General features: G+C 37.1%; 1 protein-coding gene across 1 annotated transcript in view; it reads left to right on the plus strand.

Moving 5' to 3' along the window:
* The window catches only part of LOC145939313 (uncharacterized), an 86732-nt gene extending 65330 nt beyond the window's left edge, over positions 1 to 21402 (plus strand). Inside the window, exons 5-6 of the mRNA XM_083043545.1 lie at positions 18956 to 19004; positions 21362 to 21402. Of these exons, the coding sequence (XP_082899671.1) occupies positions 18956 to 19004; positions 21362 to 21402 (90 nt within the window). The remainder of the gene's footprint in view (positions 1 to 18955; positions 19005 to 21361) is intronic.
* The last annotated feature ends 1462 nt before the right edge of the window (positions 21403 to 22864 follow it).

Consider the following 22864-nt stretch of genomic DNA (forward strand, 5'->3'; position numbering starts at 1 on the left):
TAAAATATCTTTCCTACGCGATTGATGTTAATGAGGGAATAATCGAGTCGAATTCCAAGACGGAAGAAGGCACACAGAGAGAGAATATGTTGAACAAGAGAGCGCGGCTAAATTAGTCCGGAGAAAATCGCGCGACCTATTCTGTCCCGCGGGGCTTTCTTTCCTCGCACCGGCGTGTCCCGAAATAATTGGCAAAAGAAAACCCAGGACTGCCCACCATTCCCGACGGACAATGTGAATTATTCGAGTTGGCGGCGTGGAAAGAGAGATAGAGAGCGGACCGTGAACGCCGTCGACCGCGCACCAGCTCTCCTTATTGCACTTCGTATACACGTCGTGATGCATCGCGAAAGCAACGAATGACTACTATCGAATGGAAGTCTAGAGAAGGGTCGCGGCTGTTGTAAATCCCATTGAAAAGAGAAGCCGTAAGACGTTACATCGGGGACGAGCGCTTTACTTTTTGCGTTTTCGCGTGCACTCGATTTAATCTCAATCCTAAAATATATTATTACGTGACTTCTCCATATCGCGTTTATAAATATAAAAAAATTATTCTTACGCATATATTTGTTGAAATGCGAAACATATCGTATTTGAACCATTCAAGAAATCAAAATAAAATTTTAATATGAACAAATTGATATAAATTTTATTCGCGTATTTTCGCTAATGCGTGCTACAAGTATTTACGACGCGATGCTCTAATTAAACGCTGGCTACATAAAACAATACGAGTATCACAGAGATGGAATCCCTCGTCGGGAATGAAAAAGGAAGAGAGTTAAAGAGTTTGTCGCGCATCCGAAAAAAAGATCAGCCACAGCTGGTCGGCTTTTGTTCACAAGAAGAGAGGGGTCGGGATCCGCTTTGCGGGTTTGCGTGCTTACTGTAAATGAAGGGAGCGAAGCGCCGTGCGTTGGGGAAGGAAAAAGGATGAGACGCAACGAGAGAGGAAACTAAGAGAGGTGAAGGAGATAAAAGAGAAGACGGTGGTAACGTACGAAAGCTCGAGGTACTATCCTCCTTTTGCGACGAGTCGACGCGCATTGTGAGAATCCTCTCCTCTGCGCCACCCTTCTCTTTCACGACTGTGACGTGTGTTACGGGGATAACTTATTTTATGCTGGCAGTCGTGTAAAATTAGGAAGAATAATGGTAATCGAAAAAGAGAGAAGAGGAGAGCCCCGCAGTACAAAGCGTCATTGAGATAATAATATACATAGAAACTATTAAAGAAAATGTCATATTTTGTGGAATCGTTTAAATTAAATTATATATCGATCTTCGATGAAGAGGTCTCAAAATTATAATTAAATAAATTAAAAATGCTAAGAATCATATACATACACATACACATATTTGATTACATATTTATTATCGGTTAAAAAAAAAAAAAAGAAAAAGTGCGTGTACAAAGTTTGACTTGTTTATCTCAAAAAAATAAAAAGAGCAATATAGCTAGGACATATCGGAGCTCTTTTGTGAGGGAAGGTGGTACCTAGATTGAAATAGATCGCCGACCCAAAATCCATGCAGTCATTCTGGTCAGTGAATCACCTCGTCTTCGACGCAATTATCTCAAGTAGGCGCGAGATCGGTGAGCGCGATTTGCAAAGAGGTGTGTGTCTGTGACTTATATTCTCTGTAGCTTCTATGATTGAAATCTCGTCTCGCATACAAATTAATGTTTGATCGTAAACAAGATTGACGCAGCTACCCCCTCGATCTCGAACTTAATGTCAATATTGATTTCTCAAAAATAATTCTTCGCCGATTTATTTTTTAACGAGATTTAACGCAATTTTTTGATTAATAAATAATCGACATTCGGACGTGATTTCATAAATATTGAAATATTTCAATCGGAATTACAATCACATACAGTTTGAATTTTTTCTTCAAGAGAAAATTAATAATTTATAAAATATGACGAAAGCTCTTGCGCCAGATTGATTATCTCGCTACCGAGAGCTGGAGTATTCTTTTGTCAGCGCGATCCAGCGTGTCATACGACGTCAAGCGAAATACTTGGCTTTTAGCTTACTCACACTTTGTTGTAGCGTGACATTGCATTTCGGGACGACTGCGAAATCGCACAATTGTTTTGTCTCCGGATTGTCCTTCCTCGATGTGTGACTGCTGCGCATTTCGCTGTCTCTTTTCTTCATTTTTTTTTATCCTCAATTCTCCCCGTATGAAATTTTTCTTTCGGAAAAGAGCTCTCTCTTTCTCTCGTGAATAATTTTGTCTTCTCTTTCTCCATTTGATTCGACGTAGCTATGCACAATGAGCGAAGAAGAAACGTCTCTCTCAGAGGCTCGATTCTATCACCGGATAGTATTATGACTAGACGATTAATTAATGTCCCGGATTATGCTCCCGTGAGACACTTCTTCTTCCAGTCGTTCCTTTTGATTTAACCGCAAATTATAATCTTCCCGCGCTTTTGTACGAGAGACAAATCAGTCGACCATTTCATTTCTCATTGCGTATTCTCGATGTCTCCTCGCGGAGTAAAGTTATTATAGCATATAATTCCATTTCTAAGAGCATCGAGAGAAGTTGCGACGTGTGAATGACTCTTCCAACTAATCGCGGCCCGCACGCGCGCGAGTAATATGAAATATTATTACGAATCGTGAAAATTGTGCCCGATGTGACCGAGGACGATTGTTATAAAGCGAGAAAATAGCGCGACTCTGTACATGGTACATCAATTTACGTGACTTTACCGCTAACATTTGTCTTCGTGGTACTATTGTGGAACCAAATTACCACGGCACACGAAGAAATAGAATATAACGAAAACATAACGGATTTAGCTGGGAAATAAGCAAACTGTCCAGCTAAACTTATCCTAGGAAAAATATCGATGCTTTTTTGGTATTTTAAAAATCAAGGTAAAAAAAGAAACTATAAAATTCGGTCAACTCTCTCAAAATAATTAAACCTATACAAATCATTGTGACACATCAATGTATATTAATTATATATCATTATGACAATTATTCATTTTTTTCTTGGAAAATTTTGAAATGTCATTATTTTAATTTGATCTAGCCAAGAGTCTAGCCAAGACAATCGAGAACTATCGATGTCACGATAATGAAGATCTGTCGTTCTATTCTGTTGACTATTCTAATCTCGTCCTTTGTACATAATATCCATGTAAATCATAACGGATCGCAAAGTCGCACTCACAAAGCCTCGGTCGTCGTTGCGAGCGTAAAATAGATATTGCCATCGCGGTCGGCGTAAATTGTGTTTCTCCGCCGCCACCGACTTGAGGCACAAAGGCAGCCCACGGTAAAACGTACATTAATCAAATCCGGGCGCAGGCGTACATCCAGCACAAAGGGCTAATTGAGATTTCTGACCATTACGGCGCGATCCAGTGACCTTGCGCTTGTTGTTTAGTGCTGATTTACGATTATTTTCAATAAGGCCACCTTGAAATATCCGCGAAAATCAAGAGCATTGTCTCATCTTCAATTCTCAAAATTGAAAAAATTATCCTACAATTTATAGAAGAGTTAACAAGCGCTTCTAGCATTCTAATATCTCTAAATTCTGATATCGAGCTTTATTAATTTTTCTTATACGCCATAATTTTTATTTCAACTTCTTCAGACTTTAAAATATTAATTTTGTATTGACAGAGTTTAGTCCTTATATAAAAATATCATTGATTAGGATATTGCACATTCTTTAATTATAATGATAGATATGACAGAGAGACAGAGACAGATTGCTCATTTTCCCGATACTCGTGATTTCCTGCAATCGGTCTCGCTGTGACTTTCGCACCTCATTTGCGCGAAATAAGGGGGACCGACCGACGCCCTTCCTTACGTCGTCTGCAACACATCCAACGCAGCGATAGTCGAGCACTGTTGTCGGTATCGCACGCCCAATGCGACGTAGCCCGAGCGTGCATAATGCGTTAGTGCTAAATTTACGTTCTGGCGACACGAATCTAGACGTATGTATGTGGGAGGAGTCCGCCTCTCGCTTTATCTCCTCTCTGTTTCACTGCCTCTCTCATTTCTCTATCAGTCTTTCTTGCACTTGCGTTTTCCCCTTGCGGCCCACCATTATCATTATATAGCTCTCTCTTCTCCCTGCAACCTCTTTCGATCTTGTCTTCCCCTCGCGTATGCACTCTCTCTCCCCCTTTCCTTCTCTTGCGCCTCTTGCGCAAGCTGCCGACTGCCGACGCTGTTACCACTTGACTGGCGATTTGTTACTCGCAACCATACGCGATGAATAATTGCGACGTCACGCCGCCAAGGCGTAAGACGCGGTTTCCACGTCGACGACGGAATCGTTTCCTACATCGGGACGAAGACGACGAAGACAACGACGACGACGACGACGACGCCGATGAGGGCGTCCTTTATACTCGCGAGAATTATGGTGTCGGCGGTTGCTGACGTCTTCACCAATCTTAATCCCGTTCCATCGATTCGTTTCGTTCGAGAGCGTAACGAATCTACATTGATCGCGACAGCTTCCAACGCGCTCGCGGCAAAACTTTGCGATTTTTCAGTTTGTCAAAGCCGTAACTTAGTATCGATATCGCCTGATAATCCTAAGTATCTTTAATATCATATTTCTTATAAATTATGGGGACGCCCAAAGGCAAAAGCGAGGAAAACCTCGTAATGCTACTGTGCATTCGTTCTTATAGAAAAATATCTTTAGATAGCCGATCTAAGATTTGTATCATATTCATTTTTGTGTTATCCCGATACAGTGTTAATAACACGTTATTAATCTGCCCACACGCAAGCAGGATCGGAAAACGCTCGTTTGCCATAGGCTATACAGTGGCTAACTTTTCCAAATTATGCTCATATATAATTATTTGTAATCATGCAGCTCTTATATCGTAATTTATATATCATGCATTCTAACTTTAATAGCATAATTGTAATTTTCATTGGTGTGGAAGATTAGCACATTGCAAAAGTATCTTCTAAGGTTTTTTAATACTTTTACTCTCTCATATTTAAAATGTGAAAATTCTCTATAATAGAGCAGGTATTAATCTTTATATCATTATAATATATCACGTTACCGTATCTCCTAGTAAATCACCGCATTAATTCGCGCTTAAATACGTCAAAGTACGCTGATTCGCTATCGAGTGTCGCGATCAACCAGCAATAAAAGCTGCAGGATTTTACTCGGCGACACTTGGTGCGATCTCTTCTCGAATAGAGTCTGAAAGCGTGGGTACGAGGGCGAGAGGGGGCGGAAAGACACACTAAGTGCCAGCGAGTCATTAGCCGGGCAAATGACGTTACGGTGTCTGGAGCACGTGGTATGGGGTATACGTATCCGATTCTCGCTCGCTCGCTTGGTCGCAGACGCGACCAACATGTCATAATCAGCTGGCTGTGAAAGCAGACGGAGAAATGCGCAGCCCATTAGGCGAACAACGATGACCGGTGTTCCGAGACGGTGCCGGCCGTTTGTCGTCATATCGCGCCGCGACGAGATCCGCAACCACAGAGCCGCTGTGATGATTACAACGCTGACAGAGGTGCGATTCGCGAGCGAGCGTGCGATGAGCGAGTGAATAACCGAAACGCGCGGCTGTGTCACCCGCCACAGCCCATTATCCGCTTCCGCGAAGCCCATTCAGTCGTTTTCGCGAGATTTCAATGGACTGGAGAGACACCGAGCCATCTCCCTGTCCGTCAGTCCGATATCTCTGCCCACGTAATTCGGGATATCAACGGGATCGCGGGATGTATAATTATAGGCATCGCGCGTGACGGACGCGCCCCGAGCGTTTAAACGGCACTGCGGGCTAATGACGATATAATGTAGCCTCGTTACTTACGCGATTATCACCGGCCGACTTTATCGTTCGTATAACGCGATATGTCCGGGATAATCTGACCGGTTTCATAAAAGTTTCACCGTTATATTATAAATAAGTGGCAAATGTATATCGCTAAAAAAAGAGTCCTCAAGTGTGATTTAATCTCGGTTTTATTATACTGGCGGTCTCTGAGAAGAAAGATTACTTTTCCTTAATTGCTGACTTTAATAAAAATTACGTTGAAAGGTAAAAATTACGCTGACCAAATATTTGTACATTTTAATTCTGAGAGAAGAAATTATTGACAAGAAATAATAAAAGAGCTAATAATATATGTATAACAGTGTGTAATATAGTATTAATGTACTTATATATTCTAGGAAATAATATTCTTAAATTTTATAAAATAATATATATATATATATGTATATTTAAAAAATATATAAGTTTAAGATGTATAAATCGTATTGATTGAAATTTAGGATTAACAGATGTTACTTGATTGTAAAATGCACAATGCAGTAATTTAATAATATTGTAGGTATTAATAATATTCGCTAATTTCTACTAATATTTCACAATCAGCTATAAAATTTCAAATTATTTCGCGGTACTTTAAATTTATCGTTTGTGCCGCAATTAATTCTGATTCAGCAGATTCAACTTATAACAATTCACCATTGCGCAAATCTTTGCAAGTTTATTTTAGCGTTTACTCTCTCTCTCTCTTTCTTTTTCTTGGCCATTCAAAAATCGACTAGCTTGCTTCTAGGCTTTGATTAGAACGTACGAGGCACGTAGGTCGATGCTTCACAGCTATCGCATTTTGCTTATACGGAAGAGCAACCGGTTAATTCTCTCGACGATAGAGGAGACGGAGAGGAAGAGTGAGTTTGACGAGTGATACATGAGACAAGTGTTTTCTCCGGTGGTCGAATCTTTCGTCCTTCGTCGAAGCGAAAGGGAGGAATTTTCGCGTGCGAATGCGCATCTCGTCCGTCTTTTTTCCGTCCGATACCGATCGCTGACAGATTTGCGGTTGTCCTTATAATAGCGCCGCACAATGCGCGCGATGCCGTCGTATCTAGCGGGTGCTGCATAATGCTGGCTTCTATTTATAATCGCGAGTGTGCACGACTCGCTCGTATACGGGATGTCACGTAATATGTGAAAAGTATCGTGGGATTTTACTTTGTACACATCACGTTGAAAAATAATATTTGGAATTGCCTATACACACATCTCTACGCAATTAATTATAAAACAACAATTAAGAATAAAATATTTTCTTAACTTTCTTAGGGATTAAGCGTAAAAAATTGTCTCGTTAAATTTTCTAATAGAAATTTGCTCGGGAGAAAGATATTGTTTTTTTAAAATTGCATTTATAATATAAAAACATATTTCATAAAAAATATATTTGTGTATTTGTTATAATAGAAGAAATAAAAAAAGTAAATCATTTTCTCTTGCTTTGTGAAATACCGAATTCGTCTTGTATTTTCTACGTATAATGCGACATCCTGTATAGTTGCTATCATATCGAATATGTATGTAACGTATGTGCGCACATAGACGTAACGACCGACGTTTTCATATAGCTTATTACGCTATTTCGGAGGTGCTGTACCTACCACCGAGCGCGACGAGCCGATTCGTTCGGCAGGTGCTACCAGCCTCGTCGACCGCAGGTGAGCCGAGATGAGGTGAGCCACGAAGCCATCTCGCGTTTATCAGCGAGATCGAGCGCTGGAAAATAGCTAGTATTATTGAGTATTATCGTTGAACGAGAAAAACTATTCTTGCCAATTTATAACTAATAGCGTTTTTTCACTGGGAAAACTAGTGCGCACTGAGTGCACATAAAGGTTATCACATACAATTTCACAATGATATAAGTAATTAAAAAAGTAAAATAATTAATAGTAAAAGGTATTATTATCATTACTCATATTGAACAATAATAATAATAGCTCTTACTATGAATTATTTTACTTTTTTAATTACTTATATCATTGTGAAATTGTGTGTGATAACCTTTATGTGCACTCAGTGCGCACTAGTTCTCCCGGTGAAAAACGCTATAAGTTAACGCTCGACCGAAAATAGGGATGCAAAGTGATATATATGTATATAAATAAAAAGTGAATATATTATTTTTAATTTAGAACACTATAGGTATGGTAAAATGTATTTTTTATACCAATTACAATTTTTATAACGCCTCTAAATAAAACACTAACAAGGCAGATAATTAATAAAAATTACTTATTTGCTGGGAGTTAAATTTAAATTGTCTAAAAAAAATATAAAGAAAAATAGAGCAAATTTTTTTAATGTCACTCCAAGTCGACTTTTTTATACTTTTTTCTTTTCAAATATATTTATAACATCGAAATTTAAAGTCAAAAATTATATCAGCTTGAATTTCTGCTGCAAAAGCTATTTATAAAAAAACAACAAATTCAGTTTTTTACATCATATATTATTCGATATTGAATAAATTGCACTGGTTCATAATTGTTAGGGAGCAATTTTCCGAAGAACAGAATTTTTACGACTTTGTCAACTAATATATTATTTTATATACTCTCGTTTTTTCTCATAATAAAACGTATAAAACATCATAATAAATTTAAACTTTATTCTTGATAACACATTTAAATTCCCCGCATCGCTGTCGTTCATCGACTCGATTGATCGTTACAGTAATTATAAAATTACTGTAACTGAAATACTAATTGAAACTGCTAACATTTTTATTTCGACGTAAGTGACAGACGACAAATTTTTTATCGTTCAATGCGCATCGCGATATATATATAATCTCGAAAGATTAACGCAAAAAATCCTCACGGATAAGGATCGTTGGGCTGCCTATATGTATATCGAGGTGGTATTTCCGTCATAGTTTATCGAGGAATTAATTACGCTGGTAACGCCGTCGTTTCTCGCGACAGGACGAAATTTGACAAGCAAAAGGCATGAATTTGCAAGACGCGGCCCGGTTAACCGACAATCTTGGAAAGCTATTTCGAGAATGGAGTAAAGTATAATGTATTACGAGCGCGCGAGAAAAGAGGACGACACAAAATGTGCTCGAGGCACCGTGGGACGGAAACTCCTAATTAACGCACGCATTTTAATATCGCGTCGATATTAACGGCAATAAATCTACGCTGTCTCGAGAGACCGGCTTTTTTCAGTCGCCTGGTCCGGCGGACAACTCGCCGGTGGGAAATTTAAGCCGTCCAGGTGTAATACCAGCTCGGGACCATTAACAGAGTCTTTATCGCGTTCCCGACAGGTTTTCAGAGTCGATTGCTAATTCAATGAAATGCTAATATTTTCGTTTTATTGATGATGACGCGACTCTAATCGCAAATGTAACAAACTCTCTGTAATGTAGCAGCGGTTCATTAGCTTAATGGTCAGTAGTCGCAATACGCTTTTTTCTCACGATAGCATTTCCTAATTTTTACGTATATTTCTGTATAATTATGTTATTGATGTGAGCATCGAGAATGCGATAATATTCTTGTGAAATTGAAAAGATCATCGCAAAGTTTATGAAATTACAAATATTGTTACAGAAGTTGCAATTTCACCACATCTTAAAATATATAATACAGTTATATTGTTGCATTCTGATCTTTGTTTCGTTCTTTTAAAAATTAATTAGTTCAACGAAATCATATAAAATCAAGGTGGAATCAATAGAATAAAATATTCGAGAATTTAAATTCTCTTTAATTCGAATAATAATAATCGTTTCTAATTTAGATTTCGGTTCTTCTGCGTTTATAGAAAAAAATGCAAGAAAAGAAAAGTAACATCGAATATATGTATATTCATCTTTATAATTAGACTTTAACTTTAAAGCATCGCACAGATGTATAATACCATAACAATTGCGCAATGCAGGCGTATGTTTGTGGCAAAAGTCTCTTTCGCAATCTCCGCTACCGTAAACTTCGTGGATACTTCACTTTAACACATTTTACAAACCGCGGGACATAAACGGGTCGTAAAGAATTTGTGCAGAATGCACAGCGGGGTATGTTCATTAATAATTGTCACACTGCCAGGCGAAACGTCAACGTCATTCGTCGGCGCTGCTTGTGCGAATGATACTTGTTGGCGACAGGGAGGCGTACAAAGAAAAACAGTAAACGTAAAAGCGCGACGGGAATAGATTTATCGGCGTTACACCGCATTCGTAATGACGCCAATATATTTAGATGATTGATCCGACGGTTAAGTAGCCCGGCCGCGCATAGTAAACTCTTTGGCATGTATGATTAACGGGTATACGTCGATACGAGTAGCCTTTTATCGTTGTACGATGGTGTAACACGCGCGCGAGAGTAAGAAAAGTTTATTAATGTCATTACTATCGTCGCTACTAGTTAGTAACTGTAATCTGTACAATCGTATGTTAAAAGTAGTCCGTATCTAAATCATCTTGCAACACTCACAACCGTTAACTCTCTTGAATTAATTTTCATATTCCACTTCATTAGCTCTATAAAAGCGGTACTAAATTTTTATTATTATTTATCTTTTTATTTATTACTTATTTTATTATTATACTTTAATTCTCTCTTGAAGCGCTATGCTCTTGCGATATCTTTAAAATAAATTAATATTATATATATTATATATATATATATATATTATATTATATTATATATACATATTATATATTATATAATAATAAATAAAGCAAAAAAAGAACACTCGACGACGAAAATTATTTTCAAGTAGATATTTTACTTTTTAGTCATACATCTCGTTACGAAAGTCGAGATCGATAATATTTAACGCAGTAGATAAAAGGAAAATGAAAGTGAAGGAACACAATGAGTCGGAATACACGGTTTCCGCTACCAAATCGAGACAAAGACATTCCACGATGCCATTAATGCAATCGGACGTTGAATCATCCTCGGGCACGAAAGCTCATCCTCCACCTACACCTCCCACGTGCGAGCCGATAAAGAAACGTGGCCAACACTAATTGTTACGATGATGGATCGCCGGGTAGGAACGTGTGTGAGATAGAGAGAAAGAGACAGATCTTTGTTCCGTGTGCGGAGCGTCCCCATATAATACGAATGCATATCTCTCCGCCAGATATAAGAAGTAAAGCGAGATAAATTAGGTACAACCAACCTGTCATATTCGATAATAGTCTTCCAGACTTTCACACTCGGATCATCATCGCGATTTTAGTGAATGCTCGAAACTCTCGCCCACGTTTTCAAATACACTACCGTTCGGTCAAGTTAGAGTATCATTGGAAAGTAGATACGTGCGATTTCATGCGTTTATTATGTGACACATATGATTTCTTCTGAATACATGTCACATACCTTTCAAATCTTCTCCCTTCTCTTTCCATTATTCCGCGACGAAATCTATTGCGTAACCTTGTATCGCGTAAATTCTGCAAGCACTCGAGATAGCAACGTCGTCGATCATCGCCGCCTGATCCTATCACGCGATTCCTAAAGACATTTAGACAACTGTTAGCCGGTTGTACGCGAGTTAACCACAGTTGCGTGTTGCCCTCGCGGGCTATTAATTCGCCGAAGGACAATGGAGATATCATTCCGCGGCGGAATGGGAGGGTTAATAATTTATTAACATCCCACGCACGCGTAACGTTACGCATTATCTCGCATCCGCCCACACGTTTGGGCTACTCTCTTACCCCTTTCACCCCACCGGCATCGCGTACGACAGCCGATCGTGTGTCAGCCGCAATTGTCATTTATCGTCTCGACGATTTACGGTTCCGTTTACACCGGCCGGCCGGTTGCATGGCTGATACCGGATCGTTTCGGGACGTCCCCGAACTTTCGAGCGATTCATCAACGCGCGATAGCTCATATATCCTGGCCGGCGACAGCGCGACGCACCGTTTTACCGTTCATGGTATCTTCACGCATCCTGTATCCCGCGAGAGTTCTCGCCGAAGTTTGTTGATCTGCGTTTGATAGATATTTTTTGAAAAATTGTAATGAATATCTATGTTAAATTTTGGTCCATGAACGCATATCAATAATATTCCTGCATAAAGAAAACTTATACTGATGCTCTTTAAATAAAAGACATATTAGAGCACAAACTAATAAAAATAGGAGTAAATTTTAAAAAAATATCAGTATGCTCGTATCTTTTAAATTTATATTTACGATTAAATTATTAATAGAGATTTATATATAATATCTAAAAATAGTTTACATATATTTTTTTATATTTATTTATAAAAGCCTGAAGATGTGACTTGGCTGTCAACAGATGTAAGTACACATGTATCGAAAGATTATCGTGAAAATGCGCGAAACTCGTGTAAACACATCCTTCGGCGGCACCGGTATATGTTAGGAAGTACGCAACAGGTTGTCAGTTCGGTTTCCCTGTATGCAATAATTAATGCCTGTTAGTCGTATCCGGCATTCGCTGCGCAACCGAGAGAGCTTTGTAATCAAGTCGTAATATGCGTGAAAAAAATGATGGAAAAGTCAAACTGTATATATGCGTTGTGTATACGGGTTTTTATTATTTCTCAACTCTTCCCTTTGTTCCTGATCATCGCGTTAGACATCGCGTGACTGAAGCAACTCGCGGCGGGCGTGTAACTTGCAAACGAGCAAATAACGGAATAGCAATTCGATTTCTTATCGCTGATTAAGCGTCGCTATATTTTCCTGCGTACTCAGTGAAAGGACAAATAAACTGACGGTAATATCGAGTCTGTCTGAACGATCGAGAATTGTAATAAATAGACGTGATGTGCAAAAACCACACTTTGCTTTTACTGGGATACAGATGTGCAAATATTTGGAAAATATTACGTGTATCTTCTAGAAAAGAGTATCTAAAAAGAGATACTGCATATGTAATTGGATAATAATTTTCATTGCTGTAATCTATAAGAATCTATAAATAAGTATAAATAAATACTCTCGCGTCTTGATATTATGCATATACATTGTTGTTAATACGAGTGGCAATATTAATACTGCTAGAATAATATCGATTCGCCACGATTGCACAGGATTTCAGCGTAACACTTTATAGAGATTTCCGTGCGCGATAATAAAAAGTATAGAACCTCCATGAAACGCGTGTGTAGTATCGGATAAAAAAGGCGAGGACGAGCTTTGATGAAACCGGAGCATTTTAACACCTCGATTAACGTGCAGCGATACTGAAAAAAAAGAGAAGATTTTCATGGGGTCGTTATATCCGCGTATGTCGTAATTGCTTAATTCTGTGTGGCGTTGCTTCAGGCCAGATAAAAGAGAGGAGATATGATTCCGGAGGTTTTATGGACGAGAAGAAAGAAAAGGGGAGAGAGCCAGTTCTTTATATAAAACGTATATAGTTAACCAGGTTTATCCGGATAAAAGCAGCTGGTTATAAGGGACTATTTAAACACGGCAACATTTTATACGAAGACTCATAGGAAGGGGGAGAGGGGGCTTATTGGATTTTCTTACAGAATTATAATTTGTTTATATAAATATAGTGTTTTTAATTTAAATTCGTGCATTATAGTTGAATAAATATATTCGATTCTTGCGATTCGAGAGCCGCTGTGTAATCTAATTTTTATTTAATTATTATTTAATAATTATATAAAGAGAATATTATAAGTAACTCCATAATTTCACTACTATGAATCACAGCGACCGAGTGTCCCTGGCTTCGCTTCGTATCTCAACGAGCAACGACATTACCTTATCCGCGATGATCTCTGTAAGTTGACTTTTTAAGAATTGGAGCTACGGAGCCGGGGCAGGCAAGTTACTCGATGTTTCTTATCTGAGGAATTAAGGACGACGCAATGAGAGAGAAAGAAAGAGAGAAAAGCAGACACGTACGTGTCGGAATAATACGCCGTCACATGGAAGCGATACCCTTCGGCATGGCCGGCAAAAGGCCCCGACCGGGCGAGGGTGTTAAAATTCTCGTTATGGCGCGTCGCGAACGACCGTGAGCGAGTTCAACGACCGGACGGCGGGATTCACGATCCACGTTATATAGATCGTCGTTTCAGATCCCACGGGCTTCGTTCAAATATTCCTCGAGGTTCACGTCGTAGGCGTCATTCTCACGGTACGATGTCCGGACGATGTATTTGTTTCGCGCGTCGCGCGGAAGGTGCGCGATATCGCGGTGAGCCCCGGGGATTTAGCATCCTCGCTGCAGCCCGACCTTCGCACAGTCGTGCTAAAGATAGGGCATGACTCAACAGATTTGTCGACGCGCGTTGAGAAAAACATCACCGCGAGAGCGCTTTGGATAAGCGCATAAACAACCGCGCGACGAGGAAGGATACTAAACGCCACTCTCGCTCTTTCATGTAAATCGAATAATTTCCCGAGATCGTTCGCCAATACGTCGTTGTATAATATCATTGATCCTATCTCGTCGTCTCGCCGCGAGGAAGTTTGCTAGGCTGGTCGTTGCCATCGGAAGGTATGCATCATTATGCCTGGATTTCAATAAATTTATTTATTTATTTATTTATTTTTTTGAGAATGGGAATTGCCGTTGCCCACGTTGCTCTCGTAGATCATTCTCTCGGAAAAGAGGAAAGGAAAGAGGTGACAGAGAGAAGAGAAAAACCATCGCATAAGCCTCGTCTCGCAACCCCCGCAAGGAAACGGAATTATCTCGATAGGTCTCTCTTCATCGGTCACGTCTTAATCGACGACGAGGCACTTCGTTTCTTCGACAGCCGCGGTTGGGGGTCAACCATCAACGTAACCGAATCGTTCGTACGGGATGATACACGGGTAGAACAGCAGGGGAAAGAGAAAAAAGACGAGCTCTCGAGAAAACGTTGGAGAACCAAGGAAGGGCTAAAGGGTATGAGCCTTGTATACGAATGATTAGTTTGTATCGAGCGACGCGTAATAATGTAAAACTTTTACCTACCCGTAGCCTCGATTAGAAGACCCCTTAATTGACAAAGTCGGTTATTAACTTGGAAAAGGAAGAGAATCGCGAAGATACATCATAATCGTGTCGATTTATTATTATACTGAAAGAAAAAAGAGAATCGAGATAGAGATAAATCAATTTTCTGTGTTGCGTGATTCTCTCCGGATCATTTGTCAGCTGCTCATTCGTTGTCTATGTTCGTTACAACATTAAACATAATGATTTCCCATAGCGATATCACCATAAAAAATATAATGTAGTCATAATTATTGCCTCTGTATTTTTCAATGAGTGTTTAATGTGTTTTTTCGTTCAGAATAAATTTTTCCGTAATCTCTTAGTTTGACATATTGATATGAGGACGATTTTTTATTACGTATATTTTGAAATTAATTGCGACACCAAAGATATATTGCGATCATATGTATGATCCGATATACGTGAATATATGAAAAAATTAAGTCTTTATAGGAACGGTAAATTTGAATAACTAATTAATATGTTAATGATGAAGACATGAGTTTTACAAATTTATGTCCGAGTGTTTTTTTGCTGATTGAAAGACCTTTCAAAAAAAAAAAAAAAAAAAAAAAAAGAGAAGGAGAGAGGAAGATTATCCGAATACTGAATTATTCTACAAAAAAAGGTAATAAAATATTGATATTAGTGACTGTCAGGAAATGTTCAGAGAAAAATGTGGAATTTTTCTGCGAAAAAGTAGTTTGCCAGAAATTAGATTGCTGCAAAAACAAATTAGCTACGACACAGTCGAGACAAAAAGCGCAGATATATATGAGATACGATCGAGAAAACGGAACGTGGTGACTCGACCTCGACAAAAAAAAAAAGAAACTGATGTAGAATTTTGCACTGTGAGTGGCAAACCGGGTGGGGAACCGGGAGATTGGCGTAACGAATTGTCAATATTGTCGGATAATGCCGATTAATCGATTGCCAATCGTGGATCGTTCTCGGGCGTGAAGTGGATTAAACCGTACGTGCATAGTGAAGAGAATCGCTTGCTTGAAAATATTTCAATGAGATTATCCTCGCGAACACAGTTGTCTCTCTCTTCTCTCTCTCTGATTGCATCGAAGAAAATAAATCATCCATCACGTCAATTATTTTTAATTCAATTCAAGATAATAAGATGATTACTTAAGTTTAAAAATCGAGCGTAATATTTATAAGATTTAAACTATTCAAGACGATTCTGAAATAAGATCTCTTTTCAATTATTAAGAATAGCAGATAACGCTTTCTCTTATTTTTCTAAGCTCTCTTATCTGTGAAAATACTTTTATCTCTTCTCCAGATATTCGAATATATCTCTTTTATTTGTCTCTACCGTCTTATATACATACATACATACACTTATTTTATTATGTTAGACGGAAGTAACGTCGATATACTATACGCGTCTTTTTCGGGGAGCGGACTTTTTTCGGACACGCTTTATCGCATCAACGGGCCGTGTTTATTGAATTAATGAGTTCCTACTTCGTCGACTATTGACAGACGGTGATAATCATTATTACGATTTTTACACGTTACGGGTGCCGGTGTAGGACATGTTGCGAGGACGATATCGCGCGATAACTCGTGTATCCGTCAAGTGACTCGTTCGAAGCCACTTAGCCGAGAAATCGTCGTCCTGCGGCTCGAAACGGCGATGGGTTAATGGAACTTTCCCGAAGCCGATTTTTCCGATACTTTTTCTGGGGCCTTGTGTCGCGTGCGCCGGAGAGCGTTCGGAGAGAAGATATATCGCCCGATTAAAAATCTATTTACGATCGTGCTGGATCGTGGCGGCGAGCGTATCCCAATCACGACCAGACAACGGATATCGACCCTTCTTCAACCGAATCCAATTACTTGGCAAGCCGCGGATAAATTATTCTGTGATAGTCAGGCGAGGATTTGTCGTCCGATATGAGAAAACATTCACGATATCTCGGCTTATTAACAAAGACGAATATATAAATTATTACGGAAAGGAAGGATTTTCTTTACTTTATTAATTTTTTTATTGCGCATTGATTACTGTATAATTAGATATTTTATTTAGATACGTTAATTAGATGTTTTATAATATCAACGCAAATCACTATTATTTTTTCATTGAATAATCATTAAATATTTACAAGATAAAAAATATATATATGTATAAAAGAATTATTATATAAAATTTTTAATTCGACAGTGAAAAGAGTTGAATCCAATGATTGCAAAAGTCAGTCGAGCTGAAAATATTGAAGTAACTTTAATGTATAATGTTAGCGTACCTCCTACGGGGGTGCCTTTCACGAAGCTCTTCCGTAAAGTGAAAATGATATTCCGAGCTGTCGGCTGCGCCGAGTAGTATTAACGATCTTCAGCATGCACACAAAATGGATACTCTTCTCCGCCAAGTAATCTATTATAAATCCATCGACAGCTTAGACGTGTGTCTCGTAAAATCGATACATCTGCCTCCCTCGGGTTCGCGCTGCAGGTCTCCACTTTGGATCGTTCGGTGAAATAATAATTGACACTCGGTGAGGGGAAAAGGGGGAGAGCTGGCTCTCGCGGAGCGCCAGTGCGTAGAGTTTGCGTTACGCATTAATTACACACAACCATTAGCATTTAAATCGTTTTTTAATTGCAAACGGCGGTGTTTCTTGCTGCGCTATGCGTCTACGATACTTTCCGATGAGTATACTCTCGCTACCTGCCCCCTGTGCTAATCCGTTTTCTCTACTTACTTATCTATCACCGAAATATAAGGAACGATTTCAAGTAATGGTCGATCTGACTATCCACTAATTATTTATGGCCATGCAGAGAGGTATTCAATAGTACGCACGTTTTAAATGCAGATAATTATTCAAAAATATTGAATAATTATAATGGAAATAATTATTTAAATATTTACTGTTTTGTTTAATAAAATATATATTTATATATACATATATAGTTGAAGTTTATAAACTTAATTAATTAATTATTTCAAATATTATTTCAATAATGTAATAATAAAATGTTATGTACAATATAATAAGGAAAATAATAAGAAAAATGACAAAACATATACGCATAATAAATCATCATTAGAACGAAAAGAAATGTAAGACATAAAAATAACAAAATTAAATAGAATAATTATACAAATTCATAGAGAAGGATCTGACAAGAAAAGTAATGTATAAATAATAACACGCTACTCGTCGCGATATTCGTATTACAACGAGCGCTACCCAAAAAATAATTGCCGAACTTTATGGCACACTTACTACGCGCTATTATTTACATACGTGGTATGTAAGCATTTCGTCTTTACTTTGTTCGTTATCATCTTGTCATTTGCACGGCGCGACTTGAGCGAGCAGGTAGTGGTACGACGCTCTTCATACATATGTCGTCGTATTATTTTTCTTATATTTCTCATAATTATTATAACTATTGAAAATCAATTTCTATGATGAATTAATTCTTGTAATTATCGTGTAATAACTAGTTCGCATAATACCTCGCGGAATATCAAGATGCCGCCGTCTTTTTCATTAACAAAAAGTGCATTAATGTAGAACGACTTTGAATCAGCGACGTATTTAATTAGTAAATATAGTAATATTTAACCGCCGTTGATATTATAAAACATCTAATTAAACACTTGTCAACGCGTAGCAAAATTTCGGCGTTTGCATGTTGATTTGTTAAAACGCGTATTTTGTGCGCTCTATTCGATGGAAATTAATCGTGCAAACAGTATATACGACCATATTTTTCTCTATAATGTTATAAATAATGTATCCATTGTGTACAATTAATTCGAGAGTGGCATACAAAACACGCGATCGACGTATTCTGTTTATTAATGCCGTGCGATCGTAATTAACCGTGTTTCGCGAGTAAGTGCTATGAAGGAACAACAAAAGATATGTAAATAATAGAGGAGGAAAAAATCCAAGAAAGCATCGACAGAATAATTACGAAGTTAACAATTCATGAGTTTTTTAATTTACTATTTATTATTGAAATTAACTAGAACAACACAAGCGCGCCATTCTTCAATTTTATATTAAAAGGAATGATATTTAAAAAAATATATAAAGTATGTTTAAATTCGATTAATATTTTTTCACAGATATATACATAATTTGAATATTTTGTTTTCAGATCAATGTGCATGCTGCTGTGTACTACAACTCCGTTATTGTACGTATCGGTGAGTGAGAAATTGTTTATCAAGTTGAAAGTATTATGATATCCCTCCTTTCTAAAAAAAGGCATGTTAAGTCGATTCTCGCAAGTATTGTTGCATCTTTTCCGCGATGCTTATTGACTGTCTTGATTCGTATTGTGTGTTATATTCGTAGCATCGAGAGGCTGTCATCGCGAGAGTTAGTAGTTTGACAGTGTGTTCAAAATAAAACTAAATAAAATAATGTTTTAAATAATATGTTATAATACTTTAATCTCGATTAATATTTTTGATAGTTATCAATTGATTTCTGTCAAAATATATTAATCGCGGATAAGGTATCATAATATATATTATTTATAACATATTACTATTTTAATATTTTTAACATATTTTAAAATTTAATAATTAGCAAATTAACGCTTTAATCAGCTAATTTATGTAAAAAATATTAATAAAGCGTTAATTTATTAATTAATTTTTAAAATAATATGTTAAAAATATTACAATAATAATAAGTTGAAAATAATATATTATAAATTATAATACTTTAAATTCGATTAATATTTTTTGACAGAAATCAGCTGATAATTGTCCAAAATATTAATCGAGTTTAAAGTATTATAACATATTATTTGAAACATATTATTTTAATTTTATTTTGAACAAACTGTCAAACTACTAACTCTCGCGATGACAGCCTCTCGATATTACGAATATAACACCCAAAGTGAATCAAGATAGTCAATCAGCATAGCGGAAAAGAGGCCACAATATTTCCGAGAATCGACTTAACATGCCCTTTTTAAAAAGAGACTAGAATAGTCCCTTTTTAAAATATAATTAACTCCGTTTGTCTCGTTAGTCTCGATTGTCCCCTTTTTAAATATAATAACAAGCTATGTGAACCTAGCACCCGATTTTTTAAAAATTAATTAAAACAGAAAATGATAGCATTTTGTTTGTAGTTGTTTGTAGTAACAATAATTTCGTTTGTAGTTTTATCAATTAATAAATAAAAAAAATTTTTAACTGACTCGCACCCGACATTGAGATATCGCAAATCCGCTTGCGCAGTCTTCTTTAGAATCGTTTGTAGTTGTTTGTAGTGATTTTCCTTTCGTTTGTAGTTGAGCGGTTCAAAAGTTATAAACAATTGTTTATTCGTCCAAGAGGTAAATTTGTTAATTTTAAAGATATCGCGAATCCCCCTGCGCAGTCTTCTTTAGAATCGTTTGTAGTTGTTTGTAGTGATTTTGCTTTCGTTTGTAGTTGAGCGGTTCAAAAGTTATAAACAATTGTTTATTCGTCCAAAAGGTAAATTTGTTAATTTTAAAGATATCGCGAATCCGCTTGCGCAGTCTTCTTTAGAATCGTTTGTTTATAACAATTGTTTATAACTTTTGAACCGCTCAACTACAAACGAAAGGGAAATCACTACAAACAATTACAAACGATTCTAAAGAAGACTGTGCAAGCGGATTCGCGATATCTTTAAAATTAACAAATTTACCGCTTGGACAAATAAACAATTGTTTATAACTTTTGAACTGCTCAACTACAAACGAAAGGAGAATCACTACAAACAACTACAAACGATTCTAAAGAAGACTGCGCAAGCGGATTTGCGATATCTCAATGTCGGGTGCGTCATTTAAAAATTTTTTTTTATTTATTAATTGATAAAACTACAAACGAAGTTATTGTTACTACAAACAACTACAAACGAAATGCTATCATTTTCTGTTTTAAAAAATTAATTTTCAAAAAGTCGGGTGCTAGGTCCACATAGCTTAATTAACAAATTAAAATATACTATTATTTTAATTTTTATAACACATTATTATTTTAAAATATAATTAACAAATTAACACTTTAATCAGCTGATTTTTGTCAAAAATTATTAATAAAGCGTTAATTTGCTAATTAAATTTTAAAATAATAATAGGTTTTAAAAATTAAAATAGTAATATGTTGTAAATAATATGTTATAATGTCTTCAAAATATTAATCTGCGATTAATATTTTTTGACAAAGATCAGCTGATAACTGTCAAAAATATTAATCGAGTTTAAGGAATTATATGACATATTATTTAAAACATATTATTTTGATTTTTATAACATATTATTATTTTAAAAATGAATTAGCAAATTGACTCTCTAATCAGCTGATTTCTGACAAACAATATTAATCGAAGATAACATTATACATATTATTTACAACATTTTACTATTTTACATTTTATAACACATTATTTTAAAATTTAATTAACAAATTAACACCTTATTAATATTTTTTGTCAGAAATCAACTAAGGAGTTAATTTGCTAATTAATTTAAAAAATAATATGTTATAAAAATTAAATTAATATATTTCAGACACAACAGTAGTACTGGTGTCTGACTGGCACTGCCAGTAGTTATGCTCGGAATTGCTCGGACCGCCGAGTCGAGCCGAGCCGAGCCGAGTCGAGTCGAGCCGAGCCGAGCCGAGCCGAGCCGAGCTCCGAGTTCGCAGCGAAGTGCGCCGCGAGCCGCGATCACCGCCATTACAACTTCGCGACCTTGTCGTGCTGCACGTCCCGTAACTGGCACAAGCCTTGCTAAGTGTATTTTCGGTTGTTCGCGATCAACGTTTGCGTGTTTATCGCCGGCCCGCGACAGTACAAGTGTGAACTTAATGTTTCTACGTGCTTAATTATCATACAAAGCCGATCGCGTCGCGAAATCGTGTACCGACATCGTGATCGCGATCGCACGGGCGAGTCTACCACACGGGCGAGTCTACCACACGGGCGGATCGAATTACCGTTGCGCTTTCGATTCGAATTTCCGGAGTTTTTCGGCTTTCTCGAAACGAGGTTAGGCCTACCTCCGATAAGTAGGCGACGCGAAAACAGAGCAGTTCGGTTTTATTCGCGCGCGAATAAGCTCTCACGATTCTCGCGTTTTACCGAAACGCGTCGAAAATGTAATATCTAAAATCCGGGCGTCGCCGCTCGTCGCGAACGAAAAAAAGTAACGCGACTGCAAGTGTTTGAAGCTTCTACGAGGAGGAGGCCCGGGGAGGCATCGGACAACAAAGGAGCAACTATATGGTGAATTATTTATTATTACTATTTTTGCTATTAAACTCAATGTAAATAATAATTTTATTTTTCGGAACATCAATTATTTTAAATTTCACTATATAATTTTCATATATTTATATGTTACAGCTCCACTGCTGCGCATCCGTATCGTCACGAGGGAGTCGCCGCATCATCGTCGTTCGATGAGGCTTTCCGATTAGGCCTTGAAAAAAGCGGCGACGCGAAAACAGAGCATCGGTTTTATTCGCGCGCGAATAAGCTCTCGCGATTTTTGCGTTTTACCGAAACGCGTCGAAAATGTAATACCTATTTAAAATCCGGGCGTCGCCGCTCGTCGCGAACGAAAAAAAGTAACGCGAGTGCAAGTGTTTCGAAGCTTCTACGAGGAGGAGGCCCGGGGAGGCATCAGGCAACGTCAGAGCAACGATAGGGTAAATATAATTTACAATTTATTTAACTTTTTATTTGTTATTTGTGAGATTATCTAATTATCTTCGCGATAATGATTCAAATTTTACATTGTTGTATAATAATGAATATAAAATATCCCAGATTTTATATTTTGAAATACCTAGAATATTTAATAATAAATATAATATTTTTTAAATAATTTAATAATAATAGGTATTTGTATATGTATAAAATACAATTTCTGCATTATATTATATTTAAGAGATATGTAGATATAATTATTTATGTAATGCGTATAACTAGATTCTTTTACGTACTATTAAATATTTTTTAAAATTATTTTTATCTTTCTTTAAAAAATATTTCTTTGCAAATTATG

This window comes from Prenolepis imparis, unplaced genomic scaffold (genome assembly GCF_030444845.1).
Source record: "Prenolepis imparis isolate NDT839.2.m4 unplaced genomic scaffold, iyPreImpa1.0 SCAF_8, whole genome shotgun sequence".
Lineage (NCBI taxonomy): Eukaryota > Metazoa > Arthropoda > Insecta > Hymenoptera > Formicidae > Prenolepis > Prenolepis imparis.